The sequence below is a fragment of the Carassius gibelio genome, chromosome A16 (assembly GCF_023724105.1).
Source record: "Carassius gibelio isolate Cgi1373 ecotype wild population from Czech Republic chromosome A16, carGib1.2-hapl.c, whole genome shotgun sequence".
NCBI lineage: Eukaryota > Metazoa > Chordata > Actinopteri > Cypriniformes > Cyprinidae > Carassius > Carassius gibelio.
This window is the reverse complement of record NC_068386.1, coordinates 15,780,889-15,803,216: the sequence shown is the minus strand read 5'-3', so window position 1 is coordinate 15,803,216 and position 22,328 is coordinate 15,780,889. Positions and strand designations below refer to the sequence as shown.

Below are 22,328 nucleotides of genomic sequence, written 5' to 3'. Positions count from 1 at the left end.
GTACAATTTAAATGGACTACTTGTACTTTTACTTGATTACATTTCTGAAGAAAAAAACAGTAAAAATGCACAAAGTTTCCTGTGAGGGTTAGGGTTAGGTGTAGGGTTGGTGTAAGGGCGATAGAATATACAGTTTGCACAGCATAAAAACCATTACGCCTATGCTATCCCCGCTTTTCACAAACTCAAACATCTCTCTCTCTCTCTATCTCTCTCTAGTACTACATGGACAGAAAGTTGTCACCAATCTCTGGTTACTGGGTACCAATGATGTCACACTGTTATGTCACAGAAGACAAAATACTACAAATGCAGTTGGATGTTGCAAAATGAGTCCAGGAAATATGAAATCATGGTCTTTAGCATGGACCATGGCCTTTCTCTGCGTGACACATTTACAGTGTCAGAAGGTACATAAGTAAATGCCACTCATTTAAACTGAACAAGGCATCTAGAGAAACTGTTGCTGTTATTGTAAGTAGAAGGTCTAGTAGTAGTACATTAGCCTGATTGTATTATAAGTACTTTTATATATACTTTTTCCTTTTTGTTTTCTCACCTAACTCTACCCCTAAACCCAACCATTCTGGAGACTAAGAGGAGCAATAATCTGCGTTTGAGTATTCTGGACAGAGTTTGTGTGTTAGTGGTCTCTCTTTAAGAGCGAGTCATTGAATCATTGACTGATTTTTTCAGCACAATTCATTCAGGAGTGCCACCAGTGGACATTACCTTTCGTCATTTTTTTGGTGAAGCAGAAATAGAAAAAGTACCTAGCAATATATAAATATTTGAAATGATTATATTAACTTTTTGTTTTATGAAAAAGTGAATCCCTGCCATGTCTTACTGTAATTATGAGATTCCAACGTTTCCTTGTAGAACTCATAATTACAACCTGAAAATTGACCACCACAGATTCACCAAAACAAACCCCTGAGTCAGGATAGAAATAAAAGTGGAAAGCTTGGTGTGTATAAGTGCTACTAAATTGGAGATTTCTGGCTCAGTGCGGTAAAGTAATAAAGTGCAATAAAATAAAAACCTGAATGTTTATCCTTGTTTCCTTTCCACTTTTCAGAAACAACACATCACAGAAACATTTAGTCATTTAGCAGATGCTTTTATCCAAAGCGACTAACAAATGGGGATAATGGAAGCAATCAAAATCAACAAAAGAGCATTGATATGCAAATGCTATAACAAGTCTCAGTTAGCTTAAAATTATTAAAATGAAATGGGGCAGAGTTAAAGGAGTTTTAATCATAAACAATTACATGTGAGTAGCAAATCAAATTAATTTCTCAGACAAGACTTCAAAACCAGGTCAATAAAATGATTTTAGTTAACCACAAGACCTTAACTGATTTTCAAAAAATATAACAGACTTGATGATAGATTTTATATTGAAAACCTCAGCAGATTACAGCAATGACTGGGATGTTAAAGTTTAACTAATTTAATTTTTTTTCAGTTGTGTTATGACACCATTTTTAACGTTAACAATTAACATATAAAATAAATATAATACATACATTATAAAGAAGAGAACAGTAGTTATATCACCTTTTTGGAAAAGATCCTGAACGATATAATTAGACAATCAGATTGACACAACCACATGGATTTTTTCTGTGTTTTCACCATTTCTGCCTTTGTTAGTGGTTGTCATGGTTCCTGATTTGACTATGTTATGATGTTCACATGTGTCTTGTTATTATCCTCGTTAGGTCTGTGTTTTTAAGTTCCTGTCTGTTCAGTTTGAGCTTGTCGGGTCTCGTCAGTTACGTGTATCACCAGTTTTCCCTTGTTTGTATTGAACTATCTGTGGCTTTATTAAAGACTGCTTGTCTTCATCTTGGCTTCATCTGTTTATCGACACAGCTCCGTGACACAGATAATATAACTTCCATAGAAATAATGGACACAAAAATTTGATTATTAAAACTCACTATTTACAAAGAGAAGAAAATAAAAGGTGAATTTAGTCATGAATGTAACTTGTTTTTCATAAACCACTCTCACTTATTTTATTTGTCCAGTACAAGGAAGAATGAATGAGGATGTGTCTTCTAATATCTGTGAATTTAAAACATCATTTGACATAAAGACAGAAGAGATCAAAATTACATTTTAAACTGAAATACTGTAAACATGTATTTTCTGTATTTGTGTTGGGAGAAAATCTATAGAATAAATGTAATTATTGTCAAATATGTTAAGCAGAAGAGACTGAAATACAGTCTTATTCATAAGAAAGCATAATCAAGGCAAAGTATTGAATAAATTAACACAGATGGTGGGAATTATAAAGAACAGATATTAAATATGCTTTCTACTGTGTGCATTACACTTGACATCTTAACATATATGAGTTAAATGCACTGGGTTCTTTATATGGATTGCAAATGGCTTTATTATTATTATTATGAGAAGTGATCTAAAGACCTGTGCCCGGTTGCTTGAAACTCCTTAAGCTAAGAAATCCCTTAGATATAAGGTTAAGGGTACCCCTAGTGAAACTTGGGTTGCATGAAAAAACCCTAAGGGTTTCCTTAAGGAACTTGAGGCTGTTATTAAGTTTTTCCCCTTAATTATCGAAGTGTTCCCTTAAGCGTTGCTACAAAGTCCTTAGTGACCATTTCACCTTAATAAATTTAAGGGACCAAAACAGCTTCCTTAAGTCAACTTAAACTCAAAATACGATGGCTGATTTAGTGTTAATTGAAGAGGAGGATATACCAAGGCGTGTATTTTAATGATCGTAATAATCCCTTGGAGACGATGAATGGTTGATGAAAGGATGAAAATATTATTATTATTATTATTATAACCACTTACGAAAACAATAATTGCCTTTTCGTCCTCTGTCCAGTTTGGATTGTTTTTTTTTGTTTTGTTTTTTTTTTCTGTTATGTTTGTACTCTCCACATGAAAAATATATTAATACAAGTGTGATTTAAGAAAGGGTTTGACTTTGTGGTTCGTTATGTTCTATTTACTGTTAGAGGTAGTAACTATAGCAACCGCGGAGATCTTTCTTTGCCGTTTGATGTCAGAAACTACAGTGAAACGCTTAGTATAAACACTTAGGTAAGGTTGACAGTTAAGAGGTTTCTTGCAACGCTCTTAATGAAATCCCTTACCTCAGGGATTTTTTCTCCCTCAGGGAAACTCTCACTTAAGAAGTTTCATGCAACCGTGCAATGATCTTTAAGAGGATATGGATTTTATGAAAATTGGGATGCAGGGTCTGTCTAATCACAGTTATTAACCAATCAGTGCAATAATAAACAGTAAGTGCTATATCTCTAAGTGACGCTGTAATCCAAGTGATAATAGTAGACTGGATGACCTTCTTTTTAAAAGTAAATGTTTAATTTTTAGGTGTTTGTATGTATTAATTATCACAGGCTATAATAAAACAAGTAGACCTTTACTCATTGTCTGTGGTTCAGAATTTGGTGTGGGTGTTGACTAGACGAGTCTGAAATTGTGTCCCAGTCCACCTCTGATCACCAGAATAAAATATCACTTCCTCATGTCTTTTACCTGAGTGAAGTTATGTTTCGGTCTAAAGGTGATTTTATTCATGAATGTGGCTTTTGTTTTTCATTACCCACTATCAGTTTTATCTTCTTTTATTTGTCCATGTGAAAGAAAAGAATGAGGAACTATTTCATACATGGGGTCAATAGTATAGCATGGTATATTTATGCATTATAAATAAATATAAATATAATGAATATTTAAATGTAAAAACACTAGCCAAAAATATTGAATAAATGAGAACAGACAGGATGTTAAATGTGTAAGACTCAAAGAACTGGTGTTCAATCTGCTTTCTTCTGAGTTGTGTGTGTGCAGATTTCATGTGAGCCTGCAAATGATTAATACAATACCAGATCTGCAGATATGATTCTGTGTTATTAGTACTTGTCCTATTTTAGTATGTCATGTTTCCACATCAGTAACAGACATTATGCTTTTATAACTCAGTGTATATGGTTATGGCTTTGACCCTAATCTTTTATGGTTACAGAAATATACTTCTGTATTTGTGACTTTGTAAGGAACCTTTGTCCATTGTAAGGAAAAAGTTTATAAAAAAATTAATAATAATAAAAAATAAATATATATATATATATATATATATATATATATATATATATATATATATATATATATATACAGTCTGATCGATCATCTTGCAGTAGATGTGTTTCGGTGTCTTCACTTCTTCACCTGCGCACAGGAGGAGGGTTTGAGACCTGAACAGAGACGTTACACAAGCATGTAATACAATAAACCAACCAAATGACTTCCTTATTGTTTTACTGCAATGCCACAGAAAATAATAAACAGCACTTATTTTATGATGCAGCCAAAACACAGATAAGATGCTCTAGAAAGGGCTGAACTGGACTGGACTGCTCACCTTAGGAGGAGTAGGAGCCCTTGGCCTTCTTGAATCTTCAAGCTTTACATTTTCATACATATCATTCTCATACTCATTTTCATGTTTGTCATTCTCGTATATATGTTCACTCATCTTCCCTGGAATCGCTCCATCTCCTCTAGCCTTCTGCAAATCAATCATTTATTTATAGTTTGCATCCAACAATTTTATTTTCTTAAATTATAATCAAACACTCAGACAGAATGATGTTGTCACTTGAGGTTAAATTAAATTAAATTTAAATTAAATTTATGCATTTAGCAGATGCTTTTATCCAAAGCGACTTACAGTGTATTCAGGCTATAAATTTTTGATAGCAAATTCAAAATATGTTGCTGATAAACAAATGATGAAACAGAAAGCTCACTATAAAAAATGCTAATACCTATCATGATTTAATATTTGTCAATATCTATAGCTTAATTATAATTAAAGTGTGATCATCAGCATGTCTTTGTGCAGTAACGTTAAAGATTAAAGTCCATTTGAGCTTACTGTAAAAATAAACTCATCTATCAATAAACACTTTACCGTATTTTTCGGGCTATAAGTCGCACCTAAATATAAGTCGCATCAGTCCAAGAATATGTCATGACGAGGAAAAAAACATATATAAGTCGCACTGGAGTATAAGTCTGATTTATTTAGAACCAAGCACCAAGAGAAAACATTACCGTCTACAGCCACGAGAGGGCGCTCTATGTCTTCAGTGTAGAATACAGGAGCAGTGAGCAGTATAGAGCGCCCTCTCGTGGCTGTAGACGGTAATGTTTTCTCTTGGTTCATTCCTCTTGGTTCATGTCAAATAGGGATGCACCGAAATTTCGGCCACCGAAAATTTTCGGCCGAAAATGGCCTTTTCGGTTTTCGGCCGATAGACTTTTATCACCGAAACAACACTGCCGAAATGCACGTGCACCTCTTATTCCTTTATTCTCAGCACTAAAACGTCTCCTAACAAAGAGATTAAGACGGACCACGAATTAAAAACAAAGAAAAGTACAGTCTTATAGAGTCTGTTAGCACACGTCTCACTGAGATCTTTTCGGATCCTCTGCACTTCATCGCGAATGTGCTTGATCCGCGTTTTAAAGACCATTACTTGGATGCGGAAATAAGGCAGCGCGCACGAGAAATGATCCAGGCCGCGCTGGATGCGGAGAACCCGCGCGGATAAGGAGAAGCGCCAAGCGCAGGAGACAGATCAGAGCGCAGAAAAAAAAGACTGGTCTCTGCACCAGATGAGTGGCATGCACCCTCGTTGTCTAATATGTTCAGTGGAATTCTGCAAGAAAGGGCCTCAAATAATAATAATACGTTGGCTATTTTGTTCTTAGGCTACTATATACACTTACACACACACACACACACACAAACATATATACATACATAATATCAGATTGTAGCCATATTTCTGCTAGATTTTCTGCTAGATTTCTGCTTTAATTTGATAAAAATGTTTATTTATGCCCTGGCCCTATTTAAATACACTCTCTAAAATATTTCTCAAATGTCGTAATTTTAGTAAAGTTAGTACACGGTAATAGCAATAAATGCAATGGTACTAATAATTGGCATAATTTCTTTCGGTGTTTCGGTTTCGGTTTTCGGCCTTGGTTTTCTCTTTTTTGGTTTTCGGTTTCGGCCAAGAATTTTCATTTCGGTGCATCCCTAATGTCAAATAATCTTTTTATAAATAAGTCGCACCTGACTATAAGTCGCAGGACCAGCCAAACTATGAAAAAAAGTGTGACTTTTAGTCCGGAAAATACATGTCATTAAAAAGTTTATTTATGGGTTTATTTATTTTATTTTTTTTACTGTCAGAAGAGACTGAAGAGGTTACTCACTGTCTCCTGTCTGCTTTGTGCTGCTGTTTAAGGAAAGAAAGACTAAATGAATTTGATACTGAAATAAATATATACTGAATCATCTGTAATATAAATAGTTAATCTGAAATATATTATAAAATGTAATTATCAAGGGAAATCTAGATATAATTGCTGATGTCAGTTGTGTTCTTCAATCAAGTCACACTAATGCTGGCATTATGAATGAATAACAAACATACCTTCACTTGCTTGTCCTTTTTGTTGTTGGTTTAACTTTGGGCTGCAGCAGAAACACAAAGACATTTTGTAACTAGTTTTCTTCATCACATTATTGTCTCACAAAAATGCACATTTACAATTACTGTGTTCATTTTATTATGCATGAAATATCACTATTCAAATGTTAAGAAAATTAACTGAAGTTCAGAACCACTGAGTTTGATATAAAATAGGAATAAAATCACATAAGAATGAGATCATAAGGTTCATACATGTACTGTATGTAGAACTTGATTTACAAAGTCCTGTTGGAAGCTGAAGTTGTGATTTGTTACAAATGTACTGATGTATATAATATGTTAAATCAAAGGTGTGATTACAAAATACACCATGATCTGCCAGATTACTCACATTTTCTTAGTTTTTGTTAAATAGACAGTCAGACCACAAATGCCTGCAACTGCCACTAAAACCCCAATGACAATCCCAGCTATCGCCCCTGATGACAGCCCTCCTCCTCCTGCTCCTCCAGCTCCTCCTACTATGGAAAAGATACAAGAATCACAAGACCAAGGCACTTACTACACACCATACTAACAGTTATACACTTTAACATGTATAAAATAAATAAATAATAATAATCTAAAACAACACAAGGCAATTTCATAACAGAGATGTTCAAAACAGTAGAGATTTTAATATACCTTTTTAAAAATGTAGTTCCTTTAAAAAAGTGGTAGATTAAGGTCAAGGTATTGGTTATTAAACCTTGGGAACTCATTTCAGATTAGTTTGAATTATTCTCACCTTTAACTGTTAAAGCATGTTTGTGTGAGGCGTTTCTCTTTGTGACATTATTGGAGGCTGTGCAGATGTAATCTCCACTGTGTGTGAAGTCAGTCTTGTTTATGGTGAATGTGTCTGTGGTCACATTGGTGTCTGTTTCATTAAACTTCCAGCTGAATGAAGCAGCAGGTTCAGAATTTGCAGAACAAGAGAGAGACACACGAACCCCTAAATCCACCACATCCTCACCCTTAACAGAAACATCTTCTGGTCCATCTAGAACACAAACAAGAGAGTCACTGACAAACTAATCACTGAAGAATGACTGTATTTCATCAGGTTTGAGCTCAAATCATCTTGATGTCTGAATGTTGAACACTCACAGTTGATGATCAGACGCACAGGTTTTGCCGTCTGAGAGCTAGCAGGGTTTCTATATGTACACTGATATTCTCCACTGTCTGATCTCTGCACTGGACTGATGGACACTGATCTGTGATCAGATGAGAAGATGATGCTGTTGCTAGGAGACAGAGGACGGTTATCTTTCATCCACTGCACAGAGGTGATGATGCCAGTTCCCTCAGAGCTGAAGTTAGCAGATGATTCTCCCTCTATTAATGATTCTTCTGGACCAGTAACTCTGACATTAGTTATATTTTCTGTGTGAATGATAGAGAAATTCCAGATAGAGAAGACCAGGACCTTCAGTGTGCATTGGGACGGTTTGCAGCCGAGTGTGAATCGGCTGGGATGAGAATCAGCACCTCCAAGTCCGAGGCCATGGTTCTCAGTCGGAAAAGGGTGGATTGCCCACTTCAGGTTGGTGGAGAGTTCCTGCCTCAAGTGGAGGAGTTCAGGTATCTTGGAGTCTTGTTCACGAGTGAGGGAAGGATGGAACGTGAGATTGACAGACGGATCGGTGCAGCTTCTGCAGTAATGCGGTCGCTGTACCGGTCTGTCGTGGTGAAGAAGGAGCTGAGCTGTAAGGCAAAGCTCTCGATTTACCGGTCAATCTACGTTCCTACTCTCACCTATGGTCATGAGCTGTGGGTCATGACCGAAAGGACAAGATCCCGGATACAGGCGGCCGAAATGAGCTTTCTCCGTCGGGTGGCTGGGCGCTCCCTTAGAGATAGGGTGAGAAGCTCGGCCACTCGGGAGGAGCTCAGAGTAGAGCCGTTGCTCCTCCACATCGAGAGGAGCCAGCTGAGGTGGCTCGGGCATCTATTTCGGATGCCTCCTGGACGCCTTCCCAGGGAGGTGTTCCAGGCACGTCTCACCGGGAGGAGGCCCCGGGGAAGACCTAGGACACGCTGGAGGGACTATGTCTCCCGGCTGGCCTGGGAACGCCTCGGGGTCCCCCCGGAAGAGCTGGAGGAAGTGGCTAGGGAGAGGGAAGTCTGGGCGTCTCTGCTTAGACTGTTGCCCCCGCGACCCGGCCCCGGATAAGCGGAAGATGATGGATGGATGGATGGATGATAGAGAAATAACAAAAACACAAAATCTTAAATTAGTCTTTCATATGAAGTGAGTACTGAGTGTAATTCTACGGAGTCCTGCACATGACATGCAAGGAAGAATAGGCACGATTTAACAATTTCTTCTTAAGTAAATTGTCTGCTCAATATGATAATTTATGCCCTCTTTCTAGGTAAATCATGTGCACTAAATAATAATTAGTTAATAATTAGGCTTCCTGTCCATGTACACATCCTCATAAACATGTTGCTGCTATGTTATGTCATGTCATGTCATGTCATGTTATGGACAGGACCATAAAGGAAGCAGCTCATTCATAAAGAAGGTGGATATGATATGTAGCCAACTGAAGATTAATAAAGCATCAGCACCTGTTAGGGGGTGATGATTAAAATGTGCACACAATTTACCTACCCTGTTGATGGCTACTGGTTGAGCTGGTCCTAAGCAACTAGCTCCTGCTCAGGACCAGCTTAGGACCAGCACATGAACAGCTTAAATCAAATCATGACCAGCTAAGGACCAGCTCAAGCCAGCAGCCATGCTTCGGAACATACCCAACCAGCATATGCTGTCTTCTGCAACAGGGTAGAATGAGGGCACAAATTATTATCACAAGTTCAACATTTACTGAAAATGAGGAAACTAATTAATGAAGAAAATTTATGATAGAAAATTACATGATCAATAAAAAAAAAGAAGACTCACTATCTGCTCAATTATTTGGCACAGTCTGGTTGTTGGTTGGATTGTGAGCAGTGTATGTTTAATTTCTCAGAAAAGTTTCTCTTGTTTAAGGAGAATAAGAGCTTGTCACTTAACAGAATCGACCGCCTATCAGCTAATGTTCAGTCTTTTTCCATTTTTGGAGTTTATAATGAGGAAAAAACGGCTTTCTAATTAAATGAGGTCAAGGTTATATCGTGATTAGTTTTCAAGGCACAGTTGATTCAAGCTGATTGTTATACTTTCTCCAACAGTAGAGCCAAGGAGATTGATATCTCTATAAAAACATGATATCTCTAAAAAAAATTTTTTTTGTTTCCTGGGTGCACCAATAATTTTTTAGCTAAATAACCTAGACAAAAACAACAACTGATAAGTTCATAACAACAAAACAACATTAGGCATGTACATACATAAATTATTATAATAATAATAACTATTATTATTTGTATATCCTTATTTTCTCATCAATAATCTCATCATGCAACTAATATAATAACATTTTCACATATTTATGATTCTTGTTAAATTTACAACATTATAAATGAACAAAAATATCCTGTTACTGTTACTAACATATTTATTAAACACCCATTTGTCATCTATTCATCTTACAATATATAATTTCAAATACTAAACCAAGTTTGCGCAACACACTCACCGAACACTAGTGAAGTTTCTCCTGTAAGTGAGTCTCCAACACTAGTTAATACAGTTAGTCTGTATATCCCAGAATCACCCAGTATTAGGTTCCAGAGCTCCAGAGCGAAAGTGTTTCTGTCAAAACTGACTCTGTCTCTGTATGCTGTGACTATTGTAGTTGAATCAGACACTGCTGTCAATATCAGAGTTGATCCAAAGCGCCACTGAATTGTAATAATTGATGTGGAGGGCGGGTTAACAGGAACAAACACCACACTTCCTCCTACTGCTCCATTAGTCGGAGCAGAAATCTGCAGATCTTCACTTAGAAACAGACCTATTCAAAACATCATCATCATCATCATCATCAACAACAATAATAATAATAAACTGCTAAAAGGCAGTTTTATATAATTAGCTTTTTTTAGTTTAAAAAAGTGCATATATAACACATAAAATCATTTTTGCATAGATATTATATACTGAGAAGAGAACCTGCGAGTCACAACTATCTTTCTCTATTTTGTCATGAATGACAGTGCAGAGCAGGGCCGTAGCTGAGGTTTGCGGGGCCCTGGTGCAGGTTGTACCAGTGGGCCCTTTTTGAAATTGTTTAATTTTTATGTTCGATCTATTTATTTTCGTTTTTCAAGTTTGTAGGTGTCCAGGTACAGAAACTGAATAATTAAATGTAAAATAGCACTGCATAGTATTCAGTGTAAATATACAGTCAAACCAAAATTTATTCAGACACCTTCAACATTTCACACATTATCACAGTTTATTTGCTATAGTTTAGAATTTTTTTTTTAATAAAATATGACAAGAACTCAGAGTTAAACTGAAGGTATGTAATGGATTACAATCAAACACAACTTCAGAAAACTGTTACAGTTTTTCTCATTTGCTAAGACACACTAAATGAAACTGGGATCCGCTTGATCTTCATCATCACATTATTAGCACAGCAGAAGTCTTCTCTTGCAAATGTTTTCACACTTTTTCATTTGTTTCACACATTTCAGACCCTTTTTCAAAACGTTACCACAGATCTCATTGAAAGGCCCCAAACTCTATTGGATTCACTGTGTTGAACAAAAGAAAAAAATCTATTCACAGCTGATAGAAATTACTTGCATAATTATAAATCTCTATGCACCTGTGTGAAACTCATTTGCACAACTCTTCAATCAGCAATCAGTCCTCATCCATCTATAAAAGATGCCACCTCTGTGTTGCTATTTGCAAGCATGGATCAAAAAGGCCATAGGCACGGAAGGAGAGTAAGAAACCATGGCAGAGCGGCCCGAGGAAGAGGAGTTTGTATGCGTGGTAGAGGAGCTGCAGCAGCAAGAGGACAAAATCCAGCTCAAGTTTCAAATGAAATTCGGGCAACAATTATTGACCATGTCATCAATCATGGCTTGTCCTTTAGACAGGCTGGACAAACGGTCCAGTCCATTCTGAGTCGGAGCACTGTGGCATCTATTGTCAGGCTTTTTCGGAATGAGAACAGGTAATTCACAGTGTTACTGTAATGTATACCACTGTGTATTTCAGCTTTACTGTATTGCCCTGTTAGCAGAACAAACTGTGTCTACAGTAATGCAGATGCTTTATCAATCCCATTTATGTGACTGTCATACAGTAATGTCAATTTTGACATTCTCTGCTTGGAGGTGGAAGGTGTATGATCACCGGCCATATGAGCAGATGCCCCTCCTGGAGGCAATGAATGCTGGTTGCCTGGCAAAAGGTGCCGAGGACCGCCAGGGATGGATACGCCATGCAAGGAGGTATTTCCCTCGGTTCATTGCAAGGGAAAACATTCAATGCGATGTTGATGAGAACCTGTGGCATAATTGTCAAGAACGAATGGACTAAATGTGAAAGATAAAATGTATATATCTTTCTTTTTTCTTTTCTTTTTTTTTTTTAAAGGTATTTCCACCCATAAGTTTCCTATGGTAGCTTTTTTTTTTATTTTCCAGTATCCATTTGAGTTTGTAAAGTATCATATTTCATATTGATGGCTGCATTTTGTATTTTGTTGTCCATTGTGTAATGATTGATCGAAAGAATAAATTAATTTGACCACAAGTTGTGGTGTTTGATAGAAATATTTGCTTATGTGGCATGTTTTTAATGTTTTGTGAGTGTTAGAGCATTTTGCTAACAAAATGAGTCATTTTGGCCATTGAGCTTCAGTTTTATCCTGTGTGTTAACGGTTTTGAAAATGTGATGTCAGAGTGGGCAAAGGCAATCGAGAAAATCTGTAGTATGACAATATGTACACAACTATCAATATTTTGTCGACCAATTATCAAGCAATGCTTCATTTTGTTCAGTGTGTGGTGTAAAAAGGTTGCATTAGTTATTCAGGAAAAAACATGTAAGCAAAACATGGTCAGGTCAAAGTGTCTGAAAAATCTTTGGTTAAAAATATATATATATATATTCATAGCAATTTCACTAGTAGTCCACTGTATGAAGAATTTTTGGCTATAATATGTCACAGTTCGCTTTATTTTTCTATACTAACGTAAATAAATTATAGTGTCCTGCACCTACTAGTACAAAAATATATCCCATTTTTTTTTACCTGGTGTCTGAATAATTGTTGGTTTAACTGTGCATTCATTTCTGTTAAAGCTACAAAAGCTACAAGCTTCCGTCAAGAGCAGTGAGTGATTTTCTTTCTTTCATTTTCTTGGATTAACATTACAGCAGCTAGTAGCTAAATGAGGCGCGGTCACTTTAAGAGATGCTGAATGCATCCAGTATACAGTATTTCACAATTGCTAAAACACATTTCTTGAAACTTTCACCCATATTCTCAAAACTTTAAACACAAAACCCAGTCTTTAAACTACATACACAAACCCCTCACTCTTCTGGCAAAATCAAACACTTGCCTCAAAACCATTTGATCTGTGCTCAAAATCAAACAATGCTTTCAAAACATAAACACAGCCAGTCAATATATAAACACTCATCAGCATTCATTAGACACTACATCAAAAAATTGACAACACAGCGTCCAGGACATGTAGTTACAGATTTGTTTGTAATTTTTTTATTGCATATAGAAAATAATTTTGCCATAAATAAACGTAAATAATTCACAACTCCGTACAGCAAATATATTAGATACTGTAAGTACTGCAAGTAATACAGAAATTCTATACTGTATTTTCAGCATAAAAATAAAGTAAGCTCAAAGAACAAAGACAACTCTAAATGCAAAGCGTATTACGCAAAACATTGTGCAAATGCAAAATCAAAGTCAATGAGAGACTCATTCTGCCTCAGCATCCCGATGGTGGAGAGCCACGGGAAATGGTAGAAAGGCTGACACTGTTGATAGCTTCAAACTTTACATTGTCTTCTACAAGTCTTTGCTGTATTTCACGCAGTCGGATGACATTGTTTTGACGGACCATATGAGCAATGAGAGCCTCTTGCTGTTGGGAGAACAAAGGAGTCCTTCCACCCTCATTTGGTAATCTTGCAATTCTACAAAAGGGAAAATGCTATTGCAAATGTGTACATACAGAAACAATAGTAATGGATATCACATTCATATGTAAATTGTATTCAATTTTTTTTCTTTTTTCCACACTCCCCTTTCTATTGACAAACTGATGTACTATATCAAATGTCAAATTAGAAAAACAATAAATTTACCTGTTCTCTTCTCTGAATGTCCTGATCATGGTGGCCACAGTTGTCCTTGTACTGTTCCTCCTCGTTCAAATTTGAACACATCCACCACAAAATCAGACTTTAGTATTGCCTTTTACTTTGAGACTGATCTGGAGTTTAATGCAGATTTAAAATCATAAGAAATTGTTTACTGATACTGTTTTTGAAACCAGATCTTTGCATAACAACAGGAAACACTGCATCTAAAAAAAAGTTGCTCAAATATGGTTAACTAGCATGTGTCCAATTTTGTGTACTAAACTCTAGAAACATTGGTGTCTTTTTGAAACATTTGTGTCTCTTTTTATATGACAATAGTTTTGTCAGAACAAGTAAAATGTTCATGAAGTGATTCAGAGCAGAGATTATGTTTATGTGTTCATGTACTCATATATTAAAGGCGGCAGAGGATGAAAACACTGCGAGCTTCAGTAGGCCTATGTGTAGTAAATGAAACTGCATGTTTGTGTCATTAATTTCCACGAGGGGTGGACTGTGAATGAAAAAATTTCAGACAGGGAAATCTCAAACTCATACAAACAAATTCTGAAACATGGACAACACTATTTTTTTGTATGGACCTGAGTAGGGGTGTCCCCGACTAATGATTTTCATAGTGAATTGGAATTTTCTATTCTTGCAGATATTCGACTGATAGTCAAATCTTTTGTTTCAGGGCGGGGCAAAATACATTAACAAGAGTCAAGTCAGACAGATCACTAACTGATGTTAACACACAGGGGAAATGTGTAATGAGCACCTTGCAGATATAAACGGGGTAAATAATGTTTTATGTTTTGATGAATAGATAGCTAACACTAACGTCGGCGAAACCATAACAATTAACAAATGTTTTTTTTTTTTTTTTTTTTTTTTTACAATAGTGCTATCATGTTAATGTTAGCCAAAAACATAAGCAGTTAATGTTCTGCGTTTCTGTTTTGAGCTTCACGCGCTGAAAATGACCAGGGGTGCGTTTCCCAAAATCATCGTTAGCCAACTATGGTCGCAAGTTCCATCGTTACCAACGTAGTTCAACTGTGTTTCCTGAAACCATAGTTCAAACGAACATTCACAAACTGCATCACAAACTTGTGTCGTTGAAATGACAGCTCTCCACCTGTGGGTGGAGGGAAAAGGGTGTATTGGTTTGTTCGGGTGGGCGATATGGCAAAAAATTAAAATTTTTATTTTATTTTATTTTTATATAAATATCATGATTTTAATCATTATTGTTTGTCATGTTGGTTTTTCTATTTTGCAAGTTGTTTGAGCACCACAGCCAAACTAAAACCCCTCTAATAATGACAAAGCTTGTTACATTAAGGTAACAAAATATGAAAAAGTATGGATATTTAGGCCAGTGTGGGAGAAAATAAAAATCTTTGTCATTATTTTATCTTTGTTATAAAAAAAAAAATAGAACTATGATACACATTACAAAAACACATAATACACAAATAAACAGTGTTTTATTTTCAGGTACAAAAGCATTTAGCAGGAGCATTCAAAAAATGTAATTAACAAATAAAAATAAAACAATATAGTTTGATCCTAATATAGCAATTGTTTAAAAAAAATCAGTGTTTGGTGTTTTATTAACATTAAAGGAATAAGTAACCACAAATAATAAAATAGGTAAGTGTTTAGTTTTCATCTCCATTTACTCACTCAAAAGTTGTTTTAAACCTGAATGAGTTTTCTTCTTTTGCTAAACGGAAACTGGAAAACCAAACATTTGCTGGTTCACAGTGACTTTCCAGAGTATTTCCCTCTACTACCAAAGTCAATTTGGAGAAGCAACTGTTTTGTTATCTAGATTATTCTAAATATCTTCTTTTGTGTGCAGCACAAGAATAAAAATAATATACTGTAGGTTTGGGACAACATGTGACTGTAATTAAAGGGATAGTTCCCTAAAATATAATTTCTTTCATTGTTTATTCATTTATGGCATCATGTTCATTGTCTCTTTAAAACCTGCACGCATCTAATATACAGACATGTATCTGTTTCTTTCTTTTTAGACATAACCAACCGAGGCTATACACAAACCTTGTGTGTTTTGACAGTATTAGCACAAAACATAACTTAGTCCAGTAATCAGGCACAGTTCGAAGGGTTTGTGTTGTGTGCATGCTTTGAGTGTTGTATTATTTACAAATTACAATTGTAGCTATAGACAGTCGCCTATAGCTATGATTTTACTAATATAGTTGTCTGATTGATTTTATAGTCTCAAGCATTCAGAAATGACACAAAAGAAGATTTTACTTCAATAAAAACAAGGATTAGTTTTTGTAAGGGTTGTGATGTCCACATGTTTTTTTAGAAGAAATTATAGAGGCTAGCATTTCTATATCAAAAAAGTTTACCAAAAATGAAAGATTAAGTGGATATTTGAATTAAATGTTTGGTCAATATTTGGAGGATTTGATCATCCTGTAAGTGATACAACAGCAGTTATCAGACCTTTTAGCACCCTTTGCATGCATTTGTAACCTATGTAATGTACATAAATAGTTTATTTTGTATTACATTATTAACTTTAACAGTGTTATTCAATTATTATTAATTAACCAATCATTATTGCCTTGTTGTTTTTATATGATGCATTTTATGTCATTTTAAAAGGTTGTTGTTAGATAACACACGTAGGTCTGGAAGATGTCTGTTAAAGATCTCTTGATCTGGAAAGCATCTGCTGTCTATGTCTGACAGACAGTACCGTCGCTCCCTACACGCATCAACGCTCGCGATAACTCAAACCTAATTTTTGCGGCTGAATGTTCATATTTCATGGATGGACATCTATGCCCGGTTAAAAGAAATCAGCAATCCGGCGCAGAAAAAAATATATAAATAAAAAACAAGCATAAAGTTGGCTTGAAGTTGGTCATTCGATACTTGCAAATTTAGGGACCGTCTCTAAAGTTACATGGGATATTGGTATACACTTTTCTAACGTCAGTAGCATTTGAGGAGAATGACTTACAGTCATACAAACAGCTTAATGCACACCTTTAATTTTTTATATTTCTTAAAATTAAAATAAACTGTAAATCATATGTAAATTATGCTACTTTACAAAACAAATGGTCTCAAATGCAAATTTGAAGCTCAGTAGTATTTGAGGTGACTTACAGTCATAAAAACAACTGTATTTTGTTAATTTAGGTGTCAGCTACAACGCACACCTGATACATTTTTAATATTTATTAAAATAAATTGTAAATAATTTATGTAAAAAAACAGGTATCACGTTCAGGCACGTTCTTGTGAAATGTTATTTATTTATTTTTTTGGCTGTTAAATTAGATTTAATGTCGGAAATAATTCAACCACCACCAACGCATCTAATATTCTCTCTGACTTTCCAGGTTCCCTTAGAAAAATGATCCATGGTTTTAACAATAACACCAAAAATCATCATTCTTGTATCCATGGTAACTGCAAATTAACCATGGTTTTGTTACTTCAGATAATAATTTATAAAGAAGTATTAATCAACTGTAATATTGTTTTGTTGTTGTTGTTGCTATAAGAACTGACCTAAGCCATCAATAGCCTTTAAAATGACTTAAAATGCATTATATAAAAAACAATGGGGCAATAATAAATGGTTAATAACAATGTTAAAATACATAATGTAGGCTAATAGAATATAAACATAACATGTTATTACAAATGCCTGCAAATGGAGATAAAGGCCTGGTAATTCCTGCTGTTACAATAATAGGACAATCAAATCGGACTATTGGCCAAACATTTAATTTATATAATCACTTAAAGGGTTAGTTCGCCCAAAAATTAAAATTATGTAACTAATAACTCACCCTAATGCTGTTCCAAACATGTAAGACCTTGTTTTAGCTTCGGAACACAGTTTAAGATATTTTAGATTTAGTCCGAGAGCTCTCAGTCCCTCCATTGAAGCTGTGTGTACGGTATACTGTCCATGTCCAGAAAGGTAAGAAAAACATCATCAAAGTAGTCCATGTGACATCAGAGGGTTCGTTGGAATTTTTTGAAACATCGAAAATACATTTTGGTCCAAAAATAGCAAAAACGACGACTTTATTCAGCATTGTCTTCTCTTCCGTGTCTGTGTGAGAGAGAGTTCAAATCAAAGCAGTCTGGATATCCGGTTCGCGAAGGAATCATTCAGTTCACCAAATCGAACTGAATCGTTTTAAACGGTTCGCATCTCTAATACGCATTAATCCACAAATGATTTAAGATGTTAACTTTTTTAATGTGGCTGACACTCCCTCTAAGTTCAAACAAACCAATATCCCGGAGTAATTCATGTACTTAAACAGTACATTGACTGACTGAAACTATTTTTTTGGCTTTGCAATCACGTGGTGTTTCACATATCCATGCAATATGGATATCATCTGATAGATCTCTTCATAATGCACAACTTTGTCTCAAGAACAATTACTGTCAAACTGTTCTTTAATTATTCACAACTATGTTTATAAAACAATTGCAAATGGTCCTAGGTTTTTCGCACGATTGGAACCAAACAACTGCAGTAATATTCTGTTTATTCTCTAGATCAATAATTATCGGAAAAAAAATGTTGACCTTTGGTTAGCTTTAAAGGGGTCATTTATAAAAGGGGAGTGGCCAAACATACCACAAAGCCTATAAAACCAAAACAAATAGTAAAAAAATATGCAGAGTTTTATGGAGATCGGTTAATAGGTGGTGCTATTACAGTTGAAAAAGTCTCAAAAACACTATTTTTCAATAGAAAATTATCAAAATTTGTAGAACATTCACACAAATACCAGATCTTCATATCATATGTTAGATCTTCTTTTTGTGAACAAATTTGCCTCAGGGAGTAAAGATGTCAATCAAATCATTCATTAAACATTCACAAATATGTCAAAAACATACTTTTGCGAACTTGTCGTGTGTTTTTCGCCCGATCGGAACCAAACCACTGCAGTAATATTCTGTGGACTCTCTAGATCAGTGGTTCCCAAACTTTTTCTACTCGCGGCCCACACAACCACACACATATGTTTGGGCGGCCCACTTCAAAAAAATTAACTGACCCCGCTATTGTTGGGTTCATAACTTGGTACCCAGAAACTAGAATGTTAACTGTATTTATTGAATGAACTAGGACTGTGCGATATGAAAAAAAAAAAAAAAAAACTTATTGTGATTTCTTTGATCAATTTTGCGATTGTGACACACACTGGTATGCTTTTACAGTCATAAATGCATTCAGGATTCATTTGAAACATATTTCCAGAAGAATACCAATTAGAGCTTTATCAAAAAGTTGTAACATCAGAACAGGCATAAGTCAAAATTATCACTATAGTAGTGTATAAATATAACGCGAAAGCACGTTAAAATAACGTTTAAAGTAACCCCCCTGTATGTCATTTCACTTTATTTACACTATGTTAAAATAGAAGGATTTACTTATTCCAAATAGTGGCAATTATCTGCACCTCAGTATTGTAGTTGACTGTAGATTGACTGTAATTTTTTACATTTAATTTATTAAATAGAAGCCATATAAGAATACTTTTTCAACTTTTTGATTATATCCTTAATTTTCATTAAAAAATAAATGCTTTTCTGATGTGATTTAAAATTTGAAAAGCGAGAAAAAAAGTTTGAAGCCGGGTCAATTGCATAAAAATGTAGAACACACATTTTGCTATCTGCACAACTAAAGCTGACAATTATAGTCTGTCTTTTATAATTTTGTCTAGCGGAATCAAGTTGGTGGGTTAGTGTCAACAGCCCTCTGACTGTATGTACTCTACTAGGTGCACTCAGGGTTTTTGTCAAAATGAAGACTCTCTCTCAGGATGAAATTATCCTGATGGCTGTAAATCACTTTGGATCAGAGTGGACTGAAAGCTCCAAGAAGGTCCTGTTTTAACTGTGTCCTGGCACAGGGCAGCATTGTGTAGCTCACAAAGGGCAACTGAAAGATGTCAACAATGTTAAGAGTTGTCTAAAACTACTAAATAAGGTTGGTGATAATGTCCCTCGTTTTGTGTCCTATCACTTGGATGATTTGCCATCTGTGACTTTTAATAGCCTCGAGGTCTCTTGCCTGGTTAGTAAGATTGATCGTCTAAGTGTAGAGTTGGCCTCCATGAAAAATACTGTGAGTAAGCAGTCAACTGAATGTGAGAACCTTCGTGGAATAACTAGACATAAGTAAACGACTGAGTGTGATTGAGCAACCCAGTGCCAGCAAGGGGAATGCAGCCACAACCGTGGCCAGTGAAGAGGCCCAGCTCCATGGACCAAGTCACAAGGAGCCTGAACCTGGACCTTCGCCTTTGCCCATTTTTGAGGAGAAAGCTGGTGGGAGGTAGAGATGTCACCTGCATGAAGCCGAGTATTAAAGCATGGCAAGCGCAAGCAATGCTATGGAAAACTATCTCAGGTTACTTATGTAACCATAGTTCCCTGAGTAGGGAACTTCGAACTGCGTCCTCTTAGTTGTTACTTAGTGTTTGCCATGTTCTGGCCTGCACTCCCCTTAGCATGGCGGCGTGGGTATACTGTTCCCCAAAGCGACCCCCTAAGAGGACGCAGTGTCTCGTTCCCACTCAGGGAACTATGGTTACATACGTAACCTGAGACAGTTCCCTTTTGAGGGAACTTCGAACTGCGTCCTCTTGCTTGGAAATGGCAACTCTACCATTTCCATGGGAGTTGCCCCTGGGATGTTAAGACGGCTGTCTGTGACATTATCCCTTACGGCCAAAGGCCTAAGCTGCATAGCCAGTTATTTGTTAGGGCCTCGGCCCGGGGTAGAGCTTAAAGGCTTGGAATCAGGAAAGATTCCTTTAAAGGGATACGGCTAAGAAACCAGTATTTATACAAGGTCTTGCCTGTCACACAGGGGCTACCGCTTGCTCTCGCACGTGCAAGTTTGCTGAAGGAGCTGTCTCAACAGATCCCTGGTAGCAATACCCTGCTTAGATAGGTATTCAAAAAAAACATAAATGGAGTGGTGCCCAACATGAACAGGCCTTTTCACCAATTCAAGAAAGGGCATGAAACAACTGCGCAAAGCCCTTACCATAAAGGATTTTTAGAAAGAACGCAGAGCATTAGCGTGCGAACTTACCACAGTGTGGATTTCAGAAAGTGCGCAAAGAATTCACGTGCACACTTACCATAGCATGGATTTTTTAAATACTGTTCTTGGGAGGGGTTCTCGTGGCACTCTGAACGAGCAGCTCACAGATGGAATGATGTGTCTTTTGAGAATATCAACTCGATCTGTGGAACTAATGGTGGAGAGCTCTGGGGAAAAACAGACTTTTTTTCTTACAGGATTTCAGAAAAGTGTGCAGTCTTGCGAGCACACTTACCACTTTAAAACATAGAGGTTCCTAAGCATTGCAGAGGCGCTGAACAGCAAGGGAGAGGCAAGCTCCAATTTTACAAACCTCTGGGGAGGGGAGCATCACCTGAGGCAGTATATACAGAAAGAATTCTGTAACTATCACCTCCACTTTCCCACTGGATGTGACAGCGCATATAAGTGGCCAGGAGGCCCCTCAGGGTGACCTGGCCAGACATTCATGAAATCACCTGCAGTGCCGTGCCAGTTCTGATGATCAGCGAGGCTCCCGCAGAAGCCTGTGATCTTGGTTGCCTAATACCAGAGCACGAGGCCGGAAGGTCGGTGCTGATGGGTGTTTAGTAGATGCCACGACTGAGCACTGTAGAAGAGGCTCACAGAATGTTAGCACCCATAAGTATATACAGAAAAGGGTTACATACTCACCCACCCTCCTGTACTGGAACCCCGCTCACGGGGCGCCTCCTTACAGTCCGGACCAGCAGTAAGGTGGTTATTATGAATATAGAACCAACGAAAAACATCATAGGTCCAGTATATTAGACTGTTATGAGAGAAATTTTTCCACCTAACCTCGATCAGGTGGAGAGCTGGTGGTTACAGGGGGATTAGGCAAAGGAGGATAAGAGCAGTGTTGGGCAGTAACGTCGCTACAAGCAGCGAAGCTACTAGTTTAACTACATTTCTCAGTAGCTTGGTCGTAGCTTCGCTACTTTCTGAATCAAATAGCTTTTCAGTAGCGAAGCTCTTTTTTTTTACCAAGTAGTGCGGTAGCTTCCACACAAGCTACATTTTCGCAAGTATTTCTGAAGCTCAAACTCAAATCGGGAAATACAACTGCTAAGATTGCTGATCCTGGATCAGTAGTGACGCGACGGCGCTACTTCATCTTGTTCGTGCTTACGGTGGATAGCAACCAACCATCTTTATGATGCATTACCGCCACTTTCTGCTCCGGATGGTACCACTCCTTGGCCAGTCACGCAAAAAATTATTTGATGAAATGATGGCATAGGATGAGGTCGGAGAACAGTTAATCCCGAGGAGTGAGTCGCCGTGGCCGTACCTCTACAAGTACATGACACTGACCGAGATAACAGAGAGAAAATA

At 36.6% G+C, this 22,328-nt stretch overlaps 1 protein-coding gene and 1 long non-coding RNA gene across 25 annotated transcripts in view; one reads left to right on the top strand and one right to left on the bottom strand.

The window, feature by feature from the left end:
• LOC128030750 (uncharacterized) overlaps positions 1-10,484 on the top strand; it is a 51,583-nt gene extending 41,099 nt beyond the window's left edge. Inside the window, exon 2 of the long non-coding RNA XR_008187953.1 lies at positions 10,325-10,484. This is a non-coding gene — a long non-coding RNA (uncharacterized LOC128030750). The remainder of the gene's footprint in view (positions 1-10,324) is intronic.
• Positions 1-22,328, bottom strand: part of LOC128030746 (carcinoembryonic antigen-related cell adhesion molecule 20-like) — a 92,043-nt gene that overhangs the window by 22,605 nt on the left and 47,110 nt on the right. For 3 of the 24 annotated variants that reach the window (XM_052618656.1, XM_052618664.1, XM_052618671.1), the window contains exon 8: positions 4,439-4,585. The exons of 4 other annotated variants lie outside the window; for them this stretch is intronic. In XM_052618656.1, coding sequence (XP_052474616.1) covers positions 4,439-4,585 — 147 coding nt within the window. Of the gene's footprint in view, positions 1-4,158; positions 4,272-4,438; positions 4,586-6,309; positions 6,333-6,530; positions 6,572-6,921; positions 7,052-22,328 lie in introns of those variants that run through there. 17 more of the 24 variants (XM_052618658.1, XM_052618659.1, XM_052618661.1 and 14 more) reach the window with 14 other exon arrangements.